Here is a 26644-nt window from a genome sequence, read left to right on the forward strand (position 1 = left end):
CCTGACTCTCAGGGGCAGGAAATGGGCTGCTGGCCTCCTGGAGCCAGAGTGAGATTGTCTGGGATGGGGCACACGGGAGGATTGGGGTGGTGATCACACTGTGTACTCTTTTGTTACGACTTCTTAGAGTGTAGACATACAGTGTATGTGCATGATCCATAGTTCCCGCTGCTCAGAAGGCAGAGGGGAGAGGAGTTCAAGGCCAACATAGCAAGTCCCTGCCACCCTCCACCCCACCACCCCCAAAACAAAACCCCAAAAATCCCTGCACATGTAAATTGGACCCCATTAAAATTTATCCTAGATAAAAATGGGCCAAGTCAAGCAGGTTAACAAACTGCAGCACCTATTGTTCTTGTCCTCGGTTTTTGTTTGAAAGGCAGGTGTTTGGAGGCACCTCTAAGTGAGGAAAGAGGAGCGTTTGGAGCAGCCTTGAGCCTTGGGTTGAGTGCAGAGAGGCTCCGGGTAAGAGCATGACTTCTGCCACTTCCCTCAACGGCAGGCTGCGAATTCCCCCTTGACTCGTGCACCTTGTTCCTGGCAGACTGGCTGCAGTTTCTTTTTTTTGGGGGGGGGGGCGGGTTCTGGGGATCAAACCCAGGGCCTTGTGCTATCTGAGCTATCTCCCCAGCCCCTGGCTGCAGTTTCTTGAAGTTTGAAACCCTTTCTCTTTGCCCTCCTGAGTGCCTTAGCTATATTTTATGTTTTAGAGAAGACTCATCTACTGGAATCTGCCCTTGATTCTCAGCATTTCTACTTCTGGCCTTGTCTTGTTTGATGATCCAAGTGTCTTTGAAACACAGCAGTTTTTCATTAGTAGAGGCATTAAATTAGTGCTGTACCTTAGAGAAAAACTCAGAAAATGTGACCCGTCTATTCCAAGTCTGAGTCACGTAGACATCTGCCTGCTTTTGATGACTGTTCTGTTGTCAGGAACGTAAGGCTGTGTGGAGTTTGATGACTTACCACCGTGCAGGATTGACCAGCTTAAAAAATATTTTATTTCTTCTCGAGATGGTTTGCATTGGTTCTCAAATACAGTGCTTATGAATGGATCACAGTCCAAGGATCATTTGGTCCCAAAAAACTTAACAGACTCCTAAGCCCTCAAATAAGGATGGGGGTTTTCTCAAAAGAACACAGGCAGGGATCAGCCCAAGAAAGGAGCTCCTCATAGCCAAAGCTGCAACAGTTTGAGGGGAAAAACACATAATGATAACATTGGATTTTGGCCCGTAGAGTAAAATAAATACATGGGAAAGAAAAAATGGCTCTTAAGAAAAATTCCTGTTAGTGAATGTGAAAGGAAAGAGGGAACTAGAGAATCACCAGTGGACCACGGAAGAATGTAAGAAGGGAAACCCACCGACTTAAAAGTAGGAGTCATAGTGCACAGTGCACATTGGAATGCTTAAAATTAATGGTTGAGAGTTTAAGGAGAAAGTGTTTTGTATAGCATTAAAAGTTTCTCCAACGAGATGTTTATTTGAAAGAAACTTTAAGGTGGAGAAGTAAGACACAGTAGTGCCAGGAACGCTGGAAATGTGACCTCAACCCATTCCAAGTGAACATGAGGCCCCCAATAAGGGGCCTTCAAACAGAATGACCAGCAGTCCTCAGAGGCATCAGGGCCAGGAGGACTGAGGAGCCGTCAGATGGCAGAATAGAAGAATGAAAGTAGGAGCAAGTGATGTGACAGCCAGGTAGGACCCTGCAGCAGGCAGGGTGCTTCAGGGAGAGATTGGAGACATTCTCAAAGGGGTGAGAGTCTGGGACAGGTGTTCTCTGTGGACCGTGTGCTGCGTTTCTGTAAGCCCTTAAATGTTAAGGGACCTTGGGGAGGGCTATATGGGAACTTTGCTGTAAGTCTAGAATAAGTTTTAAAGTAAAACATTTAAAATTTCTACTTCTAAAAAAGCATTTGTAAAAGATCTATTTTGTCTCCAAATTCGTAGATTAAAATTTTGGCAAATCTTAGCAGAAAGTGTACTTGCAGAAATTAAAGGAGAAAAATTCTTCTCAGACAGGCGTTCAGTCATTTATGGAATGTAGACTCCTGACATTGTTAGAGACGTCACAAGGATGGAAATTGAATCGCTTTGATGCCAAAGGCAGACACTTAATTTGAAGTGGTTGCCATATTGAAAAGGTTTTTGTTTGTTTGTTCTTGTGGTACTGGGGTGGAACCCTGATATGCTCTCCACTGAGCTACATCCCAACCCCTTTTTTGTTTTTATTTTGAGACAGGATCTTGCTGTTACCCAGGCTGACCTTGAACTTGCCATCATCCTGCCTCAGCCTCCCAAGTTTCCAGAATTATAGGCGTGCCATCCTGCCTGGCTGAAAAGTCCGTGTCAGAACGTGTACACCCCTCGGAGACTTTGATGATACACTCTAAGATCATCCAGTTGATCTGTACATTCCTTTTCGTAAGCCAAGGATTCAGAGACATCTGTGATTGGGGACCTAGCTTAGCTGGCTGAGTGGGAACCCCAGCTGATGTCTTAGTTCTTGCACTTGCGATGACAGTGTTAGCAGGTTTATTTGTTGTGCTCGGGCTTTGGGGACTCTGTTTTTACTGTACTCATAGATCTCTCTTACTTGTGTAGAGACACAGAAAAGACTTGAGAACACTCCCAAAGGACTCCCATCCTGAGTTTTCTCCTGGTTCCTTGGCCCTGTGTACTCAGGTTGCAGACACTGCGAGCAGATTGTGGATGTTGGGCTTCTTCAGACCTACTCGTGGTATAAGGGAGGATGTTTGGTCTGGGTATTTGAGATAGGACCAAAGGGGCATGTACTTCATCTAGTGCAGGGATCAGAAAAGAGGTGGTTTAGAAGATCTCTGCCTTGAGGTCACATTCAGAGCCTGCTCTCCGTCCTCTGCTGCACCTCGAGTATTCCCATTCTACCTTCCTTTCTGAAGTGGTGTGTCCCATCTTGCTGTGCTTCCTTTCACTGGCGGCTGTATAGTTCCCTTCTCAAGGCACAGTTTGCTGGGTGGGCAGAGTGGTTTAGTGGAAAGAGCAGAGCTTGGGTTCAGGTCTGCTTTCACTAGTCTGGTCCTGTGTTTCCTGTTGGGAACTTCACCTTTGGTTCCTCTGGTACCTTCAGAGTGGGGATGTGTAGTCACTGGGCACGGCGCCTCCTCCCTGGCGTTCCCTGTGATCTTCCTCGCCTGTGGATTGAGACCCTACTATGTGGCAGTATAGAAGATGAGTCAGCTGCATAAAATCCCCGAGGAGCTCTGTTCTGAGGCCCAGCCAGACAGTTAAAGCACAGCATTATATTGCAATGTTATGCCACATGCCGGCACAGCATCTGCTGTCTGAACCACAGTATACAGAGGACACACATACTTGCAGCCAGCATTAACTGAACTACTACTGTCAGGAAACAATCATTTTAAAGCAGGTTTATGGAGTACAGTGTAGCATTGGAAAGGTCAGTACTGCCTTGGAATTGTGAGGTGTTCACAGTCCAGAAGGGAGAGACAGACACATAGGGTGATGAATTATCATGTGAAATGTGAAGTGGTAGACAGATAGGGTGTTTTGGAAACTCTGAAAGCCTGGCCATAGTCTGCTCCTTGCCAGCAGAGTTTAGGAAAGAAGTGGCATTTGCGCTTGGTCTTCTGGGAGGTGAGGGCTTTGCGGGAGAAGTGTGGAGAACAGTGTTTACGAAGTTAGGGATGATGGTGCCTTGGGAGGCAGAGGCAAGAGGACTGCGGTGTGAGGCCAGCCTGGGCAGTGCAGGAAGGCACTGCAGATAAGCTCACGTGGCAGGGGTGAGAAAGGTCTGCGATGAAGTGGCTGCATCGAGGGTGCACAAGCGCCTGGGGAGCCAGTGTGGACTGAGCAGAACCCAGGAGCCCAGCACGTCGGGCTGGGGAGTGGGGTTCCACTCTGTGAGCAGAGGCTTTCGTCACAGGGCCAGGCAGTCAGATCACCATGGCATTATATCCTTGCCCTTTTTATTAATTTATTTTTAAATTTTACTTTGAGAGAGGGTCCCATGCAGTTACCCAGACTGGCCTTGATCTTGGGCTCCTTCTGCCTCAGCCTCCAATAGAAATACTTGTTAATGTTAAACACTACTTCTGTCCATCTGTCAGAATCAGTATTTTCTAGAAAGAGTTGGCTGCAGGGTTTTCTGAAATGTGTCCTTAGCTGCAGTGGGCTTGACACTGGCATGACTTTCTTAGGCACTCAGGTGTATGCCCAGGCATGTGGGGATGGGTGCAGGACGAGCACGCTGAGACTGTTTCTTCTTGATTTGAGTTTCTGTACTTGCAAATGAATCGTTTTTGTTGTTCGGATAAGTGACTCTTCCTTGTGTGATAAGTATGCTGGACATTTAATCAGAGATCCCGTCTGAACGGACATGAGTTCTCATGGTCTGCCCGGCCACAGTGTGGGTTGCCCCCAGGCTCGTGTCTGTGTGTGCTCACCTTTATTCCCTTGTAATTCTTCACCTATCCCAGGTAAAGATGCCTTGAGAGTTTCCTTTCTTACTGGAATTGAGGACTGTGGCCGACCAGGAGCGCAGCTGGTTGTAACTGTGGAGACACTGGGGTTAGCCCACCAGGCGCCCCCCCCTCCAGTGCACCCAGTGCAGTGGCAGGTTTGCAGCAGGTGTCTGATGAGAGGGCGAGTCCTCACCTCTGGCTGTAGTCCTCTCCTTCACGGTGCCTTCTGGTTAGAGGAGATGGCGACTCTCACCTGGGTGTGGGTGTGTGTCCCCCCCCCCCTTTGTCTCCGCCCGAGGTGAGGTGTGGCTCAGCACACGGGCCCCAGTGTCTGTACTGTGGCTGAGACTCCATGCCGTGCAGGCCATGAGAGGGAGGGAGTTCCTTCCCAGGCTGCAGCGGGGGAACCTCAGCCTGAGCATTGGTCAGGAGTTAGCTTGTTTCTTGCAACTGTTATATTCTGTATGGAAGGTTTTGTTTTCTTTAAAGAGGGAGACCTTAAGTTACCTTTTATCTCATAGCTTTTTTTTTTTTTTTTTTTTTTTAAGAATTGCTGGTTTTTTTGGTGATTTAGGAATACATTTGTAGCTGGAGCTGTAATTTCACATGGTTCATACATTTTACTTGGGGACACTGACAACTGGGAGGTAATTTGCAGAGCATATCAGATTGCTTTGATGTAGTATTTTGTGGAGAAAGAATTGATTCACCAACTCTCCAACATCTGAAACTGTAGTTGGTGTAGTAGAGATTTGTAGTTTGTAGGACTCATCTTGGTCACTAACCTGGTTCCTGAGGTGATTTTGTGTATCGTTTGGAGGAAGGAGGAGACTTCATGTCCAAATAATTGTAACAGCACATAGTTTGCAGAATGTAACATCTGATGATTGTGTTTGACTTGAAAACAGGCAAAATGAATTACTAGGAGTGTGAACAACAAACTTTATAACTGGGCACAGTGGCCATGCCTGCACTCTCAGCAGCTTGGGAGGTTGAGGCTCCAGCCCTATTTTATTTTATTTTATTTTATTTGGAGACAGGATCTTACCGAGTTACTTAGTGCAACTGGATAAGTTGCTGAGGCTCCTGAGCTGCTGGGATTGCAGGTGTGCACCACGGTGTCCAGCTAGTTGTCTTTCTTAAATATTGAAAGCAAGCGTCTGAGCTAAAGGAACCTTAAAGCTCACTTATTTTTATCAATGAGGAAACAAGTTTGAAGAGTTCATGTCATTTATTCAAAGTCAAAGTTAGGGTTCCAAAATAAATACAGAAAGCAGAAGAGTGGACTGAAGCATCTTACCTAGTTGAATCCTGTGACCCAGTTTGTGTACCTGAGAAGGCTCCCTAAAAGACAGAGGACCCTCACCCCAGGCATGGGCATTGATATCCAGTTGAGCCCTCAGAAAACAAGCATGTAACCCCAACATCCAGAATGCACGGTAGCCTGCCTTGGCACATAGTAGGCAGGCATCCAGAAAACCTGGTTAATCAGTCTGAAAACAGGCACAGTGCCGCAGCGGAGACTGAGGTGGGAGAGAGCAAGTGGAATGGGTTTATGACTGGCCCTCCCCTTAACCGGAATTTCACAAGCATGGGGCCCAGCATGGTGTGGTACACGGGGTGCCTGCAGGCCCTGCCCCTTCGTAGGAGGCAGACTGGACAGGTGGCCAGGCGCCCAGCCCCAGGACCAGCACTTCTGTAGTGCTCGGGCTGCCTCAAGCTTGCCAGTGATCCCAGCACCACTCAGGCCCGAGTCTCGTACTATGGAAGAAAATTCATGTCGTAGGTGTGGAATGGAGGTATTAAGAAATTTCTCCATCTTTGAGGAAGTCCACTTGTCTTTACATGAAACATTGAGCTAACACCGTGCTTGTGGTGGGCTTGCATTTTGGAGAAATGCTGGTGGAGACCTACGTGTTTATCCTGGGACACTTAAAATACTGGGATGACCACAGAACGCTCCTGGTGTTGTAGGCGTGCGCCGCAGGGGAGAGGAGGTGGAAGGTGGTCAGTTTCGTAGTGATGGCCGACACAGTCATGCTCACTTTTGGAAAGTTGTGCTGGTGTTGACAGGATATAGAATGTTTAGATTTTCAAAATGTTTCTTGTCTGCAACCGGAGGTGATGCTGCTTTTCGCGATGCGTTTGTGAAGTTTTGCGAGGACCCTTGATCTCAGTTGTCGCAGAGCTTCCTCCTGTGCACAGGAACAGGCCTGTCCAGGGACTGGGCAGCAGTCCTCCCAGCCCGAGCTCAGGAGCTCTCACACCCTCTTGGGAATCAGGGACCCCAGGAAGTCTTGCCCTCCTCTCCATGTCAGGATCAGACTGAGGGCGTCTGGCACCAGCGTCTGCAGGCCATCAGCCAGGATGTCATCACGTGTCGCCGAGTCTTTGAGAAGTCCTGTGGACTTGTGAGAGAAAGAAAGGGAGAAGACATGACTTCGGGATTCTGTGGAAGTAGTTGGTACTCGATAGCCCTTCTGAAAAGGCCCTGGGCACCCAGCAGACAGAGACCAAGGTTCTTGGGAGCCGCTACACTGAGGTATTATGAGTGGCTCCAGATTGCCTTATGAAGCAGGCCAGACCCCTCGTCGTACTTCCTGTTGGAGCGTGTGTTCCTGAGTCGCAGGAAAGTCACAGTGCCTTCGCTTCCTGGTATGTTTTCAGGGCGTCAGAGATTTCAGTGTTCACAAGGACAGCTTTGAATCCAGACCCTGCAGTTCTGTTGGAGCCAGTTGTTCCTGAGCTCCTGAGTCTGCAGCACCCGTGTGTTGCTGAGGTGACCTCCTGCAGGCTCTGACTTCTCAGAGAGCACTGCACACCAGGGTTTCCTCTGGACACATACCAGGAGCTGGCTGCTGCGCTGCGGAGGCTTCCTCGGCGCGGCCCTTGCAGTGGCATAGTCACTAACATTAGAGTATTGCCACGTGCAAAAGGCGTGTGTCCCCATGTGCCTCCCAGGACCTGAGCATGGGCAGCAGGCACATCTTCAGCTGGAAACGTAGTGCTTGAAATGTTCATTTCATTGTCACCAGGATCTCTCTGTTGAATAGCTCCAGAGCCCTGTGAAGTGAGGTGTGGCCCGCTCCCATTCCAAGTACCTGGCTGCGCTCAGTAGCAGAACCTGGGTTGACCAGAGGCCTCTCGCTCCAGAGCCCACACCTTTCCCTTTCTGCTGCACTCTCCGCAACAGAAGGAAAGACACGGGGGAGAAAGAAAGGGGAGGAAGGGGACGACGGCCTGGGCTTTTGAATTTGGTAGTGGGAGGGGTTGGGGTCGAGTCTTTCTGATACAGAGCACAGGCAGGGATGTGTACTTGGGGGAAGGATTGACCTAGAGTGGACCAGGTTCTCTTCGGGTCACCCGTGGCTTCTAAAAGATGAGCCCCAGGTGTAGTGGGATGGGAGACAAGTGTGTCCTTGCAAGAGGAACGTCGTAGGAGAGAAAGAGCCCTGAAGAAGAGGCGCTATCAGGAACCTGGACATTAATACTGTCCCAGAGTGTGGCCTCAATCAGGTTAAGTGACGACTGAGGGTTCAGATAATGACAGTCGGACTTGAATGAAGTCATCAGGTCATACAGCTCCCTGGATACTTAAGATGTGCAGTGGCTCAGGAACCTGGTGGGCCCAACTGGCAGAGAAGGAGTTGTTCTGGTCCTGGGAGCCGGGGGTGGTTGGTGTTCAGTGGTCAGTGCTGTTGGGGATGGGCAGACTCGTTAACACCTGATTGCCTTAGAGTCAGCGTGAGAATGCCCAGTTTAAAAATGATTTATAGTCCAAAATGTATTTGTAATTTGGTCACTTATAACTTAGGATACATTTTATTTTATAGGCTAGTCCAACAATGATCAGATTTATTTAGCTCCAGAAACTTTGGCCAAAAAAACACTGTATGCAGTTTATGAAGCCTGTTCTCCTGCTTGGCCTACCAGTTCCCTGAGTCACATGTATTACTATTCCTTTTTTAAAAGATATTTTAGTCAGTGGTGTCACCAGGTAATGGTTGTACACAGAATGCTTTGGGAAGTTCCTTGCTGGGATGTAATAGATTTTGGGGTGTCAGTAATACAAGATCAGTTAGTATTTGTGGTCACACGCATCCTAGTCAAACCGCGTGTGATCTGAGCTCGCGAGCACAGGGAAGAGGCCCTGCAGGGCCGTGAACAGGGTCTGCTCCCAGCCGATCGCTCTTGATTTCAAGTTGCCAGCGCCAGGGAGGGTGCAGAGAACGCCAGGCCAGCGTCAGCGTTTGGTGGCGAGGATGTAAGGTTTCAGGAACCACGTTTATGGTGGAGCTTCCCCCACCCTGCGCCCCATTTTTAGGTGGTTGTGTTGATTGTGTGGTTCCAGAGCCTTTGGGGGCATTTTCATTGAAAGGTGGCATTCCGTAAAGAATGCACTGAAGATCGTTGGTGAAGAGACAGTTCATTGAAAAGGTTCTCCTGCTCTGGGTGGCCGGCTCCAGAAGATGGCCTTGCGCTTGTCACTTGTGTGGCGGCTGAGCTGTGGATGGTGCACGGAAGAAAAGGAGAGGCTGCCTGGGGTAGATCCAGGCCATCCTGAAAGGCCTGTGGTCACGTGCACTCTCGGGGCTGCTGCTGCTGCAGAAATCATGGATGTCCCCAAATAAAGATTCACTTTAGTTCTCATGGAATGGGCTTTTTTTCCAAAATAAAATTTGTCATCTAAATGCAAACAGATAGACGTGTTTTCTTTATGATGTCCTCATTGAAGTTTCATAGCGCATTTTAATTTCAAGAAGATGGTTATTTTTTCACAAGAAGTTGGTCTTGAAGAAGATTCCAGAAACTTGCCTGTGCCACACTTCACGCGGGAAACACGTGGTTTTGGTTTTGGCCAGTGGTGGTTGTGGTTGCTGTGTTTGGTTTCAGTTTGAGGCTTAGATACCAGGAGCAGCAGTCACGGCGATGGCTGCTCGTGGCTGGCTTCAGGATTGGGGTTGGGGCGAGCCCTGTCCTGTAGCAGTCAGCTCTGATGTGATGGCGCTCTGCCTGTGCACAGAGCTCCTTGGTTTGTCACTTGACACGCAGGAGACTCCGTGAAGCAACGTGGGTTTGTGGGAGTCATTTCTCAGGTCAGAAGTGTTGGCGGTCACCAGGGCGTTTCTCACGGGGACTGCTCCAGCTGCGGTGGGAGCCAAGGTCCCCACCCCTGCCAGCTCACCACAGCCTCTTATCTTCCTCAGGGACAACCATGCAGCCCCCTCTTGCCAGGGTCTGGGGTGCGGAGGCTGATGAGGGCCGGGGGCTCTCAGGTGTCAGCTAGCTGTGCCTTGACCTGGGTCTCTTCAGCCCTAGGACCTTGTGCCCATGTCATAGGTTCCAGGCCAGTTTGAGGACACCTTTTTGAGGGCAGTCGCTGGAGAGTCCAGGAGGAACTGGGTTTGAGTGCCATGCACCTGAACCATGGACAAGTTGAACTCCGCTCCTGCGTTCTGAATGTGTCGGGGAGGGGCGGCCCTGGTCTGGAGGGGGCTGTGTTCAGTCTTGCTCATGGTATGCCTCATCTGAGGCCTGAAGGGCCCGAGGACTGAGGCTCCCTCCAGGGACTGCTCATCCAGCTCTCCTGGCAGCAGGGAGCCTTGTCCTGGAAGGAAGGAAGGAAGGAAGGAAAGGGCAGCGGGCTCGTGTCCTCGGGGGCACCTTTCCTGGGAGAGTGCCCACTGGTGGCTTTCTCTCCTTCCAGAAGGCAGGTTCACCCATCTCATGGAAGTGCCCCTGAACCTAGAAGGACTGCCACATTTGCTGAGAGACATGGACTGAAAAAGTCAAATTGGTCAAGGGTAGCGAATGCCTGCTGCCCAGGGCTTTCGTGCCAACAGGACGGCACGTCACCTGAGGACGTTTACACAGCACAGATGGCACAGGGTCGGCAGCTGCCGCGTTCCTCTTGGTGAGGGCCAGATCCCGCAGAGCCCCGGGCCCTTCTCATTGGAGCACTGTGTGCGCAGAGGGAGGCACACGTCCTCACTTCTGGTCAGACGACCCAGGAGTGGGAGAGTTGGCGGGCCATACCCTGTCGCACGTCCGGGCTGCGCCCCCTGTTTCCCTTTGGTGCCTGCAGGTTGGGCTCTGCAGCCGACTGGAGAGCCTCCTGGCTGCCCGTGGCAGAAGCACTCTCCAGGCGCCTCCCTGCCCGGCATGCGGGCCTGGGGAGCTGCGAGCGGGCCGTCGAGGGCGCCTTGTGAGGCGGGCAGCCCGTGCGCCAGCCTGCTCTTTGCACGGGATGGGTGGTGCGTGCGACTCAGCACACCAGGGACATTTCAGGGCTCCTTGGTTTCCAGGTCTCTTCTCCACGGCTCCAGATTCCACCCCAGCTGTCTTACCACCACTTCCCTGGACAGGAACAGCCAGCTGAGAAGCTCTTCCAAGCAGAATGACCCCTGACCGTCCTCAGAGCCCTGGGACTGGAAAGGAACAGGCCTTTCCCCAGGACGCACTCCCCTCCTCCGCCCCAGGCCACCCCTGGCACGGTCCTTGTTGCTCTCCGCAGCTTGTCATCCAGGACTGGCACTCACAGTGCTCAGCCCCTGGCACCGCGCTGTTAGCAGCAGCTCGGTGACCGCTCTGCTCTCCCTGGCCGTCCCCAGGGCCTCTCCTCCCGTCCAGAGCTGCACCTCGCTCCAGCCTGCACCCCACATTGCCTTTCTTTTCTGCACTCACGTCCCTCCTAATTCTGCTGAGCTCCTAGCGCAGTGCTGAACGTGTGGTGACGAAGAGGAGGTGGAGTCCCCGGCATCGGGGTGCGTGCTGGATGGGCAGTGGTGGCACAGCTCGTGTGTGGCATCAGGAAGCCACCCTGTGGGGCAGGCTCTCAGACTCGGGCTGGGTGGGCCTGGTGACTGCGGGTGCGCCTGACCAGGCCCTTGGCTTGGATTCTCTTGTCTGGGGAGCTCTTGCACCAGGGTCCAGCCATCCTCTCTCATCCTTGGGCCACATTTCTTTTGAGGAAACTAGGTGTTGTGGCTTGAAAGTTCCCCTCAAGGGATCCTTTTGGTAAAGTTCAAGTGGCTATGCACATGGTTACCTGGCTGGGGTCCTTGGTTCCGGCACCTGAGTGTTGCTTACCCCCTGGCGGTTGGTTCTGACCCTGAATGAGATGGCGGGTGGTGGGTTGCGTTCCGTGCCCGTTGCTGGAATGTAGCTAGTGGTCATTGTCTTCTGTAAGTCTCAACACGGCCACTTCCTCTGAAGATGGTGGCATGAGCCAGAATAGCTGCTGCTTCGGTTGGGGACTGGGCTGGGCCTGGCTGGGTGGGTCCCCTCCTCCAGGTCCGTGAACTCATGTGTCCACTGCAGTGGTCCACATGGGCTCTAGGGTGCTTCCCAGCTGGCACTGCCACGGCTGGTGGAAGCCAGCTGTGGGACCCCAGTTTGTGTGCTTATCTGACCAGCACGGAAGTGCCCAAGTGTCCCTGAGGGGCAGCTGTCCCTCTCCTCCTGCACCCTGGCTGGTTTTTTCCTCCCAGACCAGCTCTGTCTGGGTCTGGGCATGCCCTCCTGCTTGCGGGCCGGCCATTCATGGAACCTCGCTGTTCTTTTCCTCTGGTCAGGGTGTCTGTACAGAGCGGGAGCTCGGTCTGCAGCCGGCCTCTGCCTCGGGGCCCCAGCCGCCTCAGCTTGTTAACGGCGTGTACCTGTTGGATAGTACCTGGGAAGTTCATTCTCTGCTGAACATCTGCGTGGATGGAGATCTCTTTGGAAATTAGTATGACAATAGTCCTCTGATCCCAGGTTTCACTTTTCAGTCAACCACAGTTTTTAAAAAATTCAAGTGGAAAATTCCAGAAATAAACAAGTCATGGGTTTTAGTTGCACACTTTCTGAGTCGTGCAGAGAAATTGCGCTGCAGCACTCTGTCCTGACCCGGACACAAGTCGTCCCTGGTCCAGCATCCACACACTGTGAGCTCTTTGACCGTAGGCGTCAGATCTGTCACCACAACGACTCTGGATCCAGGCACCCATGGCTGGGGGGTTTGGAACATAGCATGGCAGGGGAGGAGGGCAGCCGTGGGAGAAAGTGCACAGGTGTTCTCTCCCCTCTCTGGGTCCCAGTGGTCACGCGCGGGGACAGCGCTCAGCGCCACGTGGAATCTGTAAACAATAGCGCCGGGTGCCAGTGTCAGTTGGAGATTGGCACAGATGTAGTGGCTGACGGCACAGTGAATGTGTCCCTGTCTGACTTTCCCACAGTGGCTCAGTCTTCGCCCCGGGAGCTGGTGTGGGCTGCAGCTACTGGTCATGGCTGCTGCAGGTCGTCCCTCCACCCAGAGCTGCAGGGAGCGTCCTCCGTCGAACAATTAGATTGAGAACTGGATGTCATACTCTGACTTCATTCTTTTCAGGGGATTACCCATGTCCATTTAATAGAGCTTAACCTTCTGCAGCAGGAGTGTTTGAAAGCTGTCAGTCAGTGTAATCTTGACAGCTCAAAAGAAGCAGTGTTCCCGGTACTCTGAGGACACCGTCTTCTTTTATTGGCCACACAGCAGCGCGACTTTGTGTCAACACATGCAAGTGTATCACGTCCTTTGAAAAAGGAGAAATTCTGTGCCTGATCTATGTGGAAATGATAATGTAGAGGCAACACCACATAATTCAGCTTTGAGTTGCCAGATGTCAGTAATAAAGTACCTAACAAGGCAGGAAAGCAGAAGTTGGAAAACTACTTAAAAAGCAACTAAATGATGCCTTTTCTTGAATGTTTCAGAAAACCCCGGATCAATTCTCAGCTGGTGGCACAGCAGGTGGCTCAGCAGTATGCCACTCCACCACCCCCGAAAAAGGAGAAGAAGGAGAAGGTGGAAAAGCAAGACAAGGAGAAGCCCGAGAAGGATAAGGAGATCAGTCCTGGGGTCACCAAGAAGAACACCAACAAGAAAACCAAGTAAGTCCTCGGTGGCTCGCGAGGCGCGGCCTCCCGCGGGCCAGTCACGGCTGACCTCACCCTTCTTTTCTCCCCACCCAGACCAAAGTCTGATATTCTGAAAGATCCTCCTAGCGAAGCCAACAGTATACAGTCTGCGAACGCCACGGCGAAGACCAGCGAAACGAATCACACCTCAAGGTACGCGGACGCTAGGACCAAGTGCTGGACGGCCACTCTGGCTTGGCCGTCCCAAAGAGCCCCGTGGCCCAGGGAGGGGCTGGGGAGCAGGCGGGGCGGGTGAGCTCGCAGTGGATCTGCGGGGGCTGAGCTGGCAGCCACGCGTCACGCTGAAGTGGGCACATGTGGCGTGTGGATCTGGGGCCACTGCGCTGCGAGTCTCGGTGTGGATCTGCCGTGAGTGGCTTTTAGAGGCCCTTCCCTAACTGCCCCTCCCCCGGTGTTGCAGGCCCCGGCTGAAAAACGTGGACAGGAGCACCGCACAGCAGTTGGCAGTGACTGTGGGCAACGTCACCGTCATTATCACAGACTTTAAGGAAAAGACTCGCTCCTCCTCCACGTCATCCTCCACGGTGACCTCCAGTGCAGGGTCCGAGCAGCAGAACCAGAGCAGCTCGGGCTCGGAGAGCACAGACAAGGGCTCCTCCCGCTCCTCCACGCCCAAGGGCGACATGTCGGCCGCCAACGACGAGTCCTTCTGAAGTTGCACATGGGCCGAGGACTGCGAGCCAGGGTGTGGAGTCCAGAGCCTGCTGCCCGCTGCCGGCGCCCGGAGCCTTCTGCGGACGGCCACCGCCTCCTGCCGCGCTGCAGGATGCTTCCTGCTCGCCACGGGCATCTGGCCACCCAGGAATTTCGCACCCTGACGGTTACTCGTGACACTTTTATGTATTCCATTGTTTTATATGATTTTCCTAACAATCATTTATAATTGGATGTGCTCCTGAATCTACTTTTTATATAAAAAAATCTGCTGTGCACAATTTTCCATGTACATTACAACTGGTTTTTGTTTTTGTTTTGTTGAGGGGGCGTTGGGAGGGGGGAGGGAACTTTTATTTATTGTGTTCACAAACTCCATCCTTCCAGCATATCCTTTTAAGTTTAGTTCTTTCTTCCAGTTATACTATGTACTATCAGTTTTGATATGACTATATATATATAAATATAAAATTATATATAAAGGGTTATTTGAAACCAATCCATGGCAGCGCTGGTGCTTGATACACTGTGAAGTGGATACAACATTGGACAGTTGCAGATCTGGGACAGTCCCTTCCATGAAAGTGCTGAGACTGAGTCAGAGTCGGTCTCAGGTGAAGTGCGTCCCACCCACGTGGGAACTTGACTCTCTCATCTGTCTAACGAGTACTGGACGATATAAAAATATATATTTTTTAAACAATGTGATCTCAAATTTAAAGACTGCTCCAGATCGCCTGCATTTGCTATGGGGTAACTGACAAATCACACGTGGGGTGTCGGGGAGGCCCTGGTCATTCAGAAGTAACCGAGCTAGCTCCAGAATGCCGAGTGTCCCTGCCGGCGGCGGCGACACGCTGCTGCTGCTCTTCTGCACACGCACCGCGGCGCCGCGGTGTTCTCTCCCTGGTTCCACCCGTCTTGCAGACCCCCTTGTGTCTGAGGCGTTGAGTCTGCGTCTTTGTCCACCGGGCCGCCGCCTCCACGGGGCCCTGCGGCGGCGGTTTCACAGTCGGACTTGGTCGCCTCACGTCCTGTGTCACTCAGACCCTCGCCCCGCCGCTGCAGACCAAGGCTCCTCTGTTGTTCTTAAACCCGACCGTGGTTCATTCTCTTGGCAAAGGTTACAGCCGCATGAGCGGCCCCCGGGGCTCTTGAGTGCTGGAGACCCGGCCGGTCTCCCGAGGGAAGGGGCCGGCCAGAGTGGCCTGGGCGCAGGGAAGGCCGGCTGCCTGCGAGGGCAGACGTGCCGCCTCGGCCTCCCTCACTTCCCTCGCCTCCCTCGGCAGAGACCACTTCCGGAGCTCGCCCTCAAGAGTCTCTCCTCGCTCTCTTGACCTTCTTGGGGGATAAGAAGCCACTACCTGACCTAACCCGGCCCTGCCCTCCTCAGTCGGAGGCCTTTGCTTGCTGCGCCCTCTTTCGTTTGGGTTCGGGGTCTCTTCTCTCTGCCTTGCACATTCACGTCGCGCATTTCGAGCGTGGGAGCTTGAGGTCCACCTTCCTTGTTTGATCTCCCTTTAAGGACCCAGGAGGGCATTCGATGTAGTGAAGCATCACACCGTGGTGCTAGAACCTGGTTTCCCTGATGATAGAAGTGATTTCTGTCTGGAGGCAACAAGTAAAAGAAAAAAATTAACAGCTTGAATTGAGTAGCCCGCGGGAAAGGTCCCTTTCACGTTTACATTAAAACACGCTGTAGCCACCATGCACCATGATTCGGACTTCGTCCTCCAAGGCCTAGATCACAAAGCAGTGCACTCGTCGCTGTGGTCCTAATCTCAGATGCACGGACAATGTTCCCCTTTTTAAAATAACGCTTGTGTCTGGGATGCAAGCTGTACTTATCTTTTTAGATACCTTTTTAAAGTATTTATCAATGAACCAAAGGAGATCAGGTGCTTTCTACAAGCATCCGAATATATAATACATAGTGATTTGACTATGAATTTTAAATCCACGTTTTAATATTAGTGGGATATTGCAAAGACATTCCTTCTAAAAAGTTTTAATATTCCTTTTATTACGGGTCTCAGGGAGGGTAAATTAGTCAGCCATATTTATTTTCCAGAGGTGTAAGGAATTGCTAAGTTTTTTAATTAACTTTTTAAAAAAAAAATTAAATGCCACCAAACTCGTGGGTTGCACTGCTTTTTGAACCAGTAAGTGTTGGCATGCACTTTGTTCAGAAACACTGTGTGCTTTTTCAAAATCAGTTTCATGTAAAGTGATCGGACCCCTAGATTAGTGGAAAGCTGACGAACCAGCTACTCAGCGGCTGCTAATTGCTTCATGGCCAGTGTCTTGGTTTTTTGGTTTTGCCTCCGTGATAAATTGAAGAAGAGGAGAGGTGAAGGAAGGGGAGCTTGGCTTGAGGGTGAGTGGGCTGGCTCGCCGTCTGGCCAGATGGACGGTGGGCGTTGTCCCAGCACCAGGTGTCCCGGGGCCAGCCGGTGGCTGCCGTAGCGCCTGGGGCGGCGAGGTGGCGGGCACCTGAGACCTGAGTTCCCCAGCTGGATGGCATCCCTCAGGCATGTCCTCTGGAAGTGGAATTCCTGCAGCTTCCTGCGCCTGTGGTCCGCCCTGGGGTTTGGCCACGCGTGAGAACACTAGTGTAGGTGACGAGGGTGTCCCTGGAAGGACCAGACGCTCGGCGTTCAGTGGCACAGAAAGCAGGTGAAGGCAGAAGGAGAAGCACAGTGTTGAGGCGAGTTTCCATGCGCGGTAACACCACGCGCTCGCGTGTGACGGCTGACCCGCCCGTGCTGCTCGGGAAGCAAGCGCGGTTAAAACAGGTCAAGGCATCTGACTCCACAGACGATTCGAACCCAAACCTTTCAGTGTCAATCGGGCTGTTTAAACACGTCGGCAGGAGCTTCTGTGAGTTTCCTTCCATAAGATGTTCCACCTGCCTTACCAAGACCATTCTCAGTCTACTTTTTTAAGCTACCGTATCTTAAATTATTGAAAATTTATTAATTGCTGAATATATAATAACCTTTGCTTGTATGTAACCGAAAATGGTTTAAGAGCCAACATTTAGAGTTTGACAATGGAGCTGAACAGTTTTTAATGCGCAAGCAGTTCTGTTCTTGTGTATGACCTGTAACCTTAATTTACTGTGTAAAGATGGTTACATTATTTCCTTAGCTTTGTTTGTTGGAGACAAATAGAGAATGCTTGTTAAGTATGTCAAAACATAATCTTACCTTGTGAATTTTTGTTAATGTATTATACGAGCTCTATTTTCCATTTGCCCAGAAAGACAGCTTGTATAACGCTTTTGGGAGTTTCTGCTCTGTAAGGTCTCTAGAGCTGACGGTCTGTTAGGTTTGTTTTCTCTTCATGCTAAAGTGTCAGTTGGTGGTTTTGTGAACTGGTCAGAAATTCACAGGTCTTAAATGTTTTGGGGAAATTTATATTGGACACTGCTCTTTGTCTAGCAAATAAAAGATGTTAATATATTCCTGTTACTGGCATGTGCACGACTATGTTATTAGAAGCCACTTTATCATTTTCCTGCTTTAAATAGAAATGTCTATTTATGAATTCTGCTTGTAGTTTTTTCACAAATAAAATAGTAAAATCTACACTGGGAATCTTTATTTCCGGGCTGCCCAGCTTTGGACCTCGGGAAGGCGGCTCCTTGCGGCACCGCCGCGGTGAGCTCGGGCAGGGTCCCCAGGGCGCAGAGGGTGCCGGGGTCGATGGCGGGAAGCTGCTGTTCCAGGGGCGTCGGTGCCTCAGGGTCACGGGTGAAAGTACAGGGAGCAGGATGTGGAAGGGTCGGTCATGCTGGGCTGGGAGGCTCCTCAGCCTGGCCAGGCACACGGGTCAGCCGGGTCAGCGTGCCAGGGACACATCTCCCAGCCAATGCCAGCCACGTCTCCCAGGCATAAGGAACCCGCAGGCCCCAGGCGATCCGCGCAGTCCTGGCGTCTGCACCCAGCACTGTGCATCGCGAGCGCGGTGAGCAGAGGGGCCGTCCGCTTGGTTCTAACGGGGATTGAGCCTGGGGGCGCTGACCACTCAGCCACACCCAGCCCTTCTTATCCAGGGCCTGGCCCAGCCGCCCCGCCTCCCGCTGGTGTGTGCCACCGCGCCTCGATGGGACCCTGAGGCTGCGGGTCCTGTCGGGAGGAGCTCTGGCCCCCTGCCTGCGTTTTCAGACAGATGGGTGGTCCGCTGTGACCCTCCCTTGGCTTTGTTCTTTTTTGTATCCAAGGCGCCCTCCAGGGGGTCCCCGGTGCTGGAGGGGCTGAGCCCCCGCGATGCAGCCCTGGGTGGGGAAGGAGGCGTCGGCTGCTGGTCTGGTGCGCTTGCTCCAGAGTTGAGGGCAAGTGTCGGGACCCTGCTGCGGGGAGCAGCCCGGCTGGAGCCCTCGCTGAAGGTGAACCTCCGTCAGGCCGCCGTGCGCCTGACCTGTGCTGCCCACCTGCCTCCACGGCTCTGGCAGGGCTGAGCCAGCCTCCTCGGCCGGGGCAGGAGGCGGGGTCAGCGTCAGGTGGAAAGCCACTCTGCCTCAGTCATGTCCAGGGTGGGGCTGCAGCCACCCTGTGGCCCCGAGGCTCTGAAGCAAGGTCCTGGCCACCAGTCAGGCACTGCAGGGAAGGCCCTGCCCTTTCTAGAGAGGACGCAGGGTGTGTCTGGAAACGGGGCGGGCGGGGCAGAGGGGCGTTGGTGTGGGGCCTGCTGGGCTCACGAAGGCCCGGCCCCCACGCTCGTCCCTGGTCCCAGGCGCGCCCCAGGGCTGTGCCACACCAGCACGTAAGGGTGGGTGTGCACGGGCAGAACAGGTGGCCACCTGCAGGCGCTGCCCACTGGACCTGCAAGGCCCGTAAGTGGCGTAGGACGTCGTCCCCACGTGGGCAGAGTCTAGCCTCGGGTTCGTGCCCAGGGTCAGCGAGCAGAGTGCTCCCTTTCAGCCGAATCCAGACTCGCTCCCCCGGCCACGGGTTAGCCACTCCAGGTCTGCATGCGTTCTTCAGCCCCGGAAGTAAGATCAGGCCAGCGGGGCTCGGGGCCAGGAAGTCCCGCTTGGAAGGGCTCGGCTTCCTGTCCAGAGCACGGCCAGGGTGGAGGGGCCTCGTCCAGCACGGCTGGACGGGCAGCCCGAAGCCCAGCCCCCAAGGCTGCCGACCAGGGCGCATCTGGCCCCGTGGGCAAGGTCCTGCCCAGGCTGTCCCAGTACGTCTGTCAGCCCCAGACCCCTGTCAGGGCAGGACGCAGAGGGATGTTCAGGCCGTGAGAGTGGACGCTGCCCGGGACCCCCAGGGCGTGATCCTGGCCTCTGCTCAGGGCCCAGCACTGGGTGGCGTTTCAACACCTGTGCAGCAAATTCCGCCCGTTTTTTTCCTGCCCTGCCCTTTGATTCTGTGCTTCACCGATAACTGCAGGAACGCCAAGGGCTTGTGACTGCCGGTCATGCCTTCAAATGTCACTGTTCCGCGTGGCCCCGAGGTGAGGTGAGGTCCCGTGGCTTCTTTGACAGGTGCGGAGGCTTCTGCGCTAGGAGCTTTCCTTTGCGTCACAGAGTCCGACTGTTTTTGGTGAGGCCCACTGTCCTCTTTGTTTCCAGCAGTTTGTGGTCAGTGGGCAGATGCGCAGCCCCCAGTGGGAGCCTGGCAGCTGGTGCTGGCACGTGGTGGCATGTGAGCGTGTTGGTAACGGAACGCAGGCTCTTCTTCATGCCTGCGTAGGTTCTCAAGCTGCCGGGACGGAGGTGGGAGCTGCAGCCCTCTGGGTGAGCCACCAGCAGCCCTGCAGCCTGGACTCTGGACGAGGGTCCCCCGTCAGCCTGCCCTTCAGCCTTCGCAGCGGCCCAGCGTGAGCAGCGGCGGGCGTGCCTACGGGGGATCCGTGCCCGCCTTCAGAGGAGTTCGCACCCACGGGGAGGAGCCTGCGGGCCGCCGTCTCGTCGGGCACAGTGCGAACAGCCTGCCAAACGTGTGAGTCTGAGGCCTCCCCACGGGGCAGACCTGCTAACGAACGATGCGTGGCGTCCAGGCGACTCCTGCCCAGAGATCACGGGACAGCGCGGACCGAGTGCAAGCAGGTCGGGTGACCAGAGGAGAGCCGCCCGCCGGCGTCTCTGTTCATCCCGAGATCAGCTGTGACCATCAGGCAGGCCTGCCATCGCTCCTCCGCAGGCAGAAAGGTCCCCGCGGGGACGAGGTCCCTCGGGATGCGCCGGGCGGAGGGTGGAAGTCCCCCTCTGTCCCAGCCCTGTGACGGTTCCTGGTGGGGATGCAGACGCAGTTCACAGAAGGCAGATGGCGTCCCCAGAGCCGGACGGAATTGAGCCATAAGGAAGCGCCTTGTATGGGTTCCATCTCAATCCCCGCGTGTAGCGCCTCCTCTGACCCCAGTGACCAGGGAACCCAGCAGGATGGACACCTGTTCCTGTGCAGCCCGTGAGATGGGTGTGACCACATTTCCACGTGGCTGAAGTTGTTTACATCTGTGAATGTTTTATTTTTGGTGCTGGGGATCGCACCCTGGGGCTCCACCACCGAGCTTTGATTTCGAGACAGCTTCCCGCTAGCGGTAGCGGTTGCTTGGGCTCTGCTGAGTTGCTGAGGCTGGCCTCGAACTTGCAGTTCTCCTGCCTCTGCCACATCGTAGGGATTACGGGCGTGCGCCACTGTGCCCAGCGTAAGTGGCTGGAAATATTTTTAAAGAAATAATATGCATGATTTATGAAAATTATGAAATTCAAATTTTAATGCCGACAAAGTTTTATTGGAATAATGATCATTAGCATATGGAAAGCTCTGGACGTCTTTGGCAAGAGACTGACTTGACTTTCTCTACTACGATATTAACACGCAAGTACCTTCTACCAACAATTATCGCTTAGAACAAGGCTTAAAGAGCAGAGCCAGGGGCTTGTAATGGAAGCATAATAGGTATGAATTGTTTCTCTGATTTTGAGCTCATCACTGAGCCTCTCTGAACCTCGGTCTCTTTCTCTGCAGGATGGGAAGGGAAGTTGTAAGGCTTTGGACGGATACATTCCTGCCTCCTGGTAGGTGCTCAGAGGTTAGTTCCTGCCTTGCCCTGGGCAGCTGGTTTCCTGCAACCTGCATTTCCCACTGGAGGGCCCTGGGGAACCGGTGCAGCTTCGCAGAACGATCCTTCATTTCGCGTCCTAGGGCCTCACTGTGACTCCTGGGGGTCATTCCCGCCTTCAGGCACCAGCCCGGCTGCAGAGGAGGGCGGTCGCGGCACCCTGACGGCAGACGTGTGTCCTCTACACCCCTGCTTGTGTCCAGGAGACCGACCGCGCCGCTGGCTGCTGGCCCTGCCCCTCTGGGATGACCCCGCCTCGGCCACACTCCCGCTCAGGGAGACGGGACTCCTGGCACCACGGGCCTCTCTTCCTGCCTGGAGGACAGGTGTGGCCTGCCGCAGTGCCGCTGAGAACCCCGGCCGCCCGAGGGCTCAGACTCCGCTGGAAGGGCGAGGGGGCCGCGTCCCGCCAGGTGGTTCCGCCCAGCCTCCCGTGCCTCCCCGGGAGTGGTGGCCGCGGGCACGTGGCGGGAGCCCCAGATGGCTTGGTTTGGTCTGGGATCCTTGGGAAGCCAGAGGCCTCCCTGCCGTGGGGGCCCGGGTGCTGATGTCCACAGCTGTGCTCCGGATGCCGGGAGCTGCTGGCGCCCCCCCAGGGGAGCTTCCTCCTGGCGCTCCCGTCAGATGGTGTCTGCCCTCGGATTTCCTTAGGGTCGCGCCCCCGTCTCCGTCTGCTGGTGGCTTTGTTCTTCTTGGGGACAGTTCCCCGTGGTAGGTCTGGAGTTGTGCCCCGGAGATGCTGGCGTCCTCACTTGGCCCGTGAACCTGGCCTCTTCCAGAAACAGGCTCTTCGGCCAGGCAGGGTGTGTACGGTAATCCCAGTGGCTCCGGAGGCTGAGGCAGGAGGATCGTGAGTTCCAGGCCAGCCTCAGCAACTCGGTGAGACGCTGTCTCTAAATAAAATACAAAACAGGGCTGGGATGTGGCTCAGGGGCCCAGTGCCCCAAGTTCGATTCCCATCCCTCCAAAAAAGAACTAGGCTCCTGACAGAGAGAGGACCCAGTAGGGGTTGTCACCCAGTGTGACTATGTCCTTGCAGTAGGGACGCAGGGACACACAGGAGGCTTCTGCACGGAGGCAAAGGCAGAGGTCTGGGCGGCGCTCCAGAAATCACCAGCGGCACCAGTGCCAGGAGGGCCGCGTGGCCGGACGCCCCCGCGGAGCCCGCAGGAGGAGCAGCGAGGCTGGACCTGGGGCGTCCCCCGGCTCCTGAGCCCAGGGCCGCAGGGCGTCCAGAGGTGGGGCCTCGGGGAGCGAGGGGGCCTCGGGTTCCGACCTCCTCGCGGACTCGCCCTCTGGGGCGGTGGGCGCGCCCTGGAAGGGTGCCTCCCCGCCGCCTCTGCGTCCCGGCTGCCACCAGCCGAGTGGGACTCTTCCCGGCGGCCTCCGCCGTGACGTTCCGCCTGACCTCAGCCCCAGACGCTGCACTGCCACCGCGGACCAAGCCCTGAGTCCGGCGGGCCTGCCCGGGCACCTCCGGCCACGAAGCTCGCTCACCGGGACCCGCCCCATGAGCCCTGGCCTGGCCGCGGCCGTTGTTGAGCCAGCGGGGTGGATTGAGCTCAGGGTCACTCGACACCTAAGCCACCTCCCCAGCCCCGTTTCGTGTCTTATTTAGAGACAGGGTCGTGCTGAGTTGCTTAGGGCCTCACTAAGTGGTTGAGGCTGGCTTTGAACTCGTGATCCTCCTGCCTCAGCCTCCCTAGCCTCTGGGATTACAGGCGTGCACTACCGTGCCCCGCAGTTATTATCTTTTTAAAGCCCCGTCTTAGCTGCGCCGGCTCCTGGGCTTCCACGGCCATCCTGGTGCTGATTTTTGGAGTGGTGGGGCTGTGCCTTGCAAATCAGCATCATGACGCTGGGTTCGATGGAGGAAGTCACGGTCACGGACGTTTGCACAGGCAGGTCTGAGTGGGCCCTGGCCTGCCTGCCCCTGATTAGCTGTGAGGTCTTGGATGAGAAGCTTAGTCTCTTTGAGCCTCAGTCTTACAGGGTGAGGTTAGTGGTAGAACCTCAGGAAGGGATGTGGTGTTCGTGGACGGAGCCCTGTTAGGTGACTCTAGGAGACACCAAGATGCTTTTCTCCCACCTTCTGCCCAAGCAGAGTGTGCAGGAGGGATGTATGAAGCAGGGCTCCTTTGTCTTCAAGAGACAGTGAAACGAAGCAGCTGAAGCAAATGGGGGGAATGGATCGGCTTGTGTTTACTGTGAAATCTGGGGCAGCTTCAGGCATGGCTGGATCCAGGGGCTTAGCTGATGTCATCTCTTCCCATTTCCTTTGCTTGCTCTGTTTGTGGTCAGAAGACCCTGAACCAACTGCCTGTCACGTGGTGTTGGGAAGCTCCTTAGCCTTTCCCCGCTCCACTTTCTGCATCCATGTAAAACGGGATGGCACCTTAGAGCTCAGCTCCAAGGAGTGTCTTGGGGATCCAGCGAGGTGACGTGTTTGAGGGGCCGCGGGTTGGTGCATTTTGTGGTGACCACTGCTAGTCAGTATTACCCACCTGCAGTCAGGATGCTCCATCGAGGAAAAACGGGGTCCTTAGTATCCACAGTGCACAGAGATTAAAAAGGAAAAGGCATTTTGTTGGCCCATCAGGCCTAAGCCCAGGGGCCTGGGCCTTGTCCTGGCCTCTGAACTCTGACCCAGCCATCTGGGTCAAGGACCTAGTAACTGGCCACCAAAATGACAACGTGGAGTTGAGGACGCCGGCAGGAGCCAGCGGGGCCAGGCAGACAGACCCCAGCCACGGCTGCAGGTGGGGCCTGGGAGCAGGAGGTGGCTGGCCTCGGCTGGAGGCCTGTGAGGCCGGGCCTCTCCTGCCTCATGAGGCCGAGGGATACCGCAGCCCGGGATCCTTCCCCAGAGCTGGCACAGGCAGCGTGCACACGGGAACGGCCAGCGGTGCCAGCGCCCAGGGCCCTTGCCTTCTGCCGTCGGGACACCACGTTAGAAAGGTGGTCTTTGGTCTGGAAGGTGGGCAGCGGCAACAGGCCCACTGGTGGTCGGGCAGGTCGAAGTGGCTCTGGCCAGCGCAGCTCTGCTGGAACGGGAGGCTCCTGCCCACCAGTCTGCACCCCAGACGGAGCTCGAGGCCGCCCTATGTGTCCCCACAAGGCTGCGGGACCTCGCCTGTCACCAAGCTCCGCGCGGAACTCGGGCCTCCCCACCAACGGGCTGGTGGGGACGGTTCCGACGTGGTCATCAGCAGGGCCCCGCGCAAGGTCCAGTGTCTCCTGGTGCCGACGGCCCTGTGCCAGGACCGGCGGAAGGCGGGGGAGGCTGACCAGCATCCCTTCCTTTGAACCTCCCTGTCCCCCGTGCCAGCTGCCGGCGGGTCCAGCTCCCTGCGTGTCACAGCCTCTCGGGGCCCCGCGTCCCAGCTCCAGGCCCGTCCTCGCTGACTCTGTGACCTCGCAGGCCCGTTCTCGCTGACTCTGTGACCTCGCAGGCCCGTCCTCGCTGACTCTGTGACCTCGCAGGCCCGCCAGGCCCACCAAGCCGTCGCCTAAGGCCCTGTGGTCCATCTGACCTTGGCTTCCCGGGAGCACGCCCTGGGGACGCCGCGGCCTGGGGACCTCGCGGGGTCGCAGTCACGCCGTGTCTGGGCAGGAGGCTGCCGCAGGCGAGACCCGCTCGGTCTGTCCAGTTGGAGTGGTGGGGACACAGGAGCTGCTGGGCCCTGGGAGGCTGGACAGTGGAGGCCGGGCCTCGGGAGCTGGAGATGGACAGCAGGGTCAGCGTGCGGGCCGCGCTCCCTGCTGGGCTGCGCCTCCGGGCAGGACGCTGACCGTGGTCGCTCTGCTCTGAGGCCCACACCCTCTTCCTGTCGGGCGTCCCCGTAAGGACCTCGGGCTCCCGGATGACCTCCGTTGACCACCTGCGGGGCGCTGGGCGGGGGCCCCACCGAGTGCGGCTCACCTTCGCTCCCCGCGGCCCCAGCGCCTCCGGGTCCTCCCGGCCTCCTGGCCTCTGTGCTGGGGGACCCGGGAGTCCCAGCGCCCGCGTGAGACCGCTAAGCAGGTGCAAAGAGCCGGCGCCGGCAGGCTTCAGCCCAGTCTGGCGTCTGGCCGAGAGGAAAGGGACGCTCTGAGTGTCCCCGAGTGCCCGCAGCGGGCTCAGCTGTGGTGGAGAGGCCAGTGCCAGAGGGCGTCTCGGCAGTGGTGGCCCCAGGGAGGGCACAGGACAGGTGTGTGCAGCGTGCACAGCGCACGTGTGGACGCCAGCTGAGCCGGGCGTGAGCGGGGGTCCCGTGCCCAGGGGGTGGGGTGGTGGACGAGGCACGGCTGGACTCAGGTGCGGGCGGGGCGGCCAGCCCGCAGCCCAGGGTGACAAGGGTGACCAGGGTGCTGGCTCAGAGCTGCCCCCAGGGCTTCAGGAGGCCCGGAGTCCTGCAGGGCCCGGGTAGCCGGAGCTTGGCGTGCAGTGGGCCGAGGGGACGGCGGGGGCCTGAGGACAGAGGGCACCTGGGGGCTCGCTGGTGGCAGGGAGAGCGGGACAGCCCGGCCGCGGAGTGCTGGGCAGCGTGGCTTCACGGAGAGATGCCCGCGCGGTGGACGTGCAGAGCGTGAGGGGGCGCCCAGGCCGCGAGCGGGTCCCTGCCAGCCGTCGTCCCCACCTTCCGCTGCTGCTTCGGGGGCACCTGCCCTTGGCGAGCCCTGTGAAGGGCAGACTGCAGGGAAGACTCGGAGTGCCCTGCCCAACGGCCTTCACAGGGGAGGCCACAGCTGTGCAAAGGCCCGGGGCAGAGATCCGCCTCCCAGGTGCGAAGCCCTGGGGCCTGTGGGCCAGGGGCGCAGGGACTCGTGCGGGAAGCCGGCCGGCGGGTTGCTCGGGCCCTGCCTGCGCCGCCCTCCCTTGCTCAGCCTGCTTGGAGCGCGTAGCCGTCTGACGCCCCGAGCAACTCGTTTTGCACATTTGGGGAGAAAGGCTTTTCTGGGTGCTGGTGCCCAGCTTTCCAGATCCCAGGTAGAGCCAGGCGGGGCTCGGGGTGACCTAGGCCGTGGGGACCGGCTCAGGGCCTGGCGCCCGCCGCCTCTGCCCGCAGCAGCTGCATCCGGGCTCCGGGCGCTAGGAGGACGTCTCCTGGGGCCGCACGGAGGCACCAAGGCCCACGCCCACTCCTCGGGCACAGCGAGGCCTCTGCGGCGCCCACGCAGCTCCACTCTGGCCAGCAGGGCCCAACGACCACTGCCAGGCCAGGGCAAGGACAAGTGGTGCCCTCCCCGCCACACGCAGGCCACCGGCCTACAAGGGCTTCGCCTCTCCTCTCCAGGACGAGGAGGCTGGACGCCTCCCGAGGGAACCTTCCTGGAGACCCAGAGGCCCTGGGGAGCGTGGCGGGTCCGGCCTGCAGGACTCTTCCGCTGGCGGGTTGCCCACTTCCCCTGGCAGACCCTCCTCCTCCTCCGTCCTGTGACCTGGAGGCAGGAGCTTGCGGTGCCCCTGGGGTACTCAGCCTGGACACCTGATCCATTCCTGGACAGTGCGAA

At 56.0% G+C, this 26644-nt stretch overlaps 1 protein-coding gene across 1 annotated transcript in view; it reads left to right on the forward strand.

Moving 5' to 3' along the window:
• Positions 1 to 17685, forward strand: part of Rybp (RING1 and YY1 binding protein) — a 71602-nt gene extending 53917 nt beyond the window's left edge. Inside the window, exons 3-5 of the mRNA XM_047534919.1 lie at positions 13202 to 13378; positions 13460 to 13558; positions 13827 to 17685. Coding sequence (XP_047390875.1) covers positions 13202 to 13378; positions 13460 to 13558; positions 13827 to 14079 — 529 coding nt within the window. The 3' untranslated portion in view covers positions 14080 to 17685. The remainder of the gene's footprint in view (positions 1 to 13201; positions 13379 to 13459; positions 13559 to 13826) is intronic.
• The last annotated feature ends 8959 nt before the right edge of the window (positions 17686 to 26644 follow it).

The sequence above is a fragment of the Sciurus carolinensis genome, chromosome 19, assembly GCF_902686445.1.
Source record: "Sciurus carolinensis chromosome 19, mSciCar1.2, whole genome shotgun sequence".
In the NCBI taxonomy this organism is placed as follows: domain Eukaryota; kingdom Metazoa; phylum Chordata; class Mammalia; order Rodentia; family Sciuridae; genus Sciurus; species Sciurus carolinensis.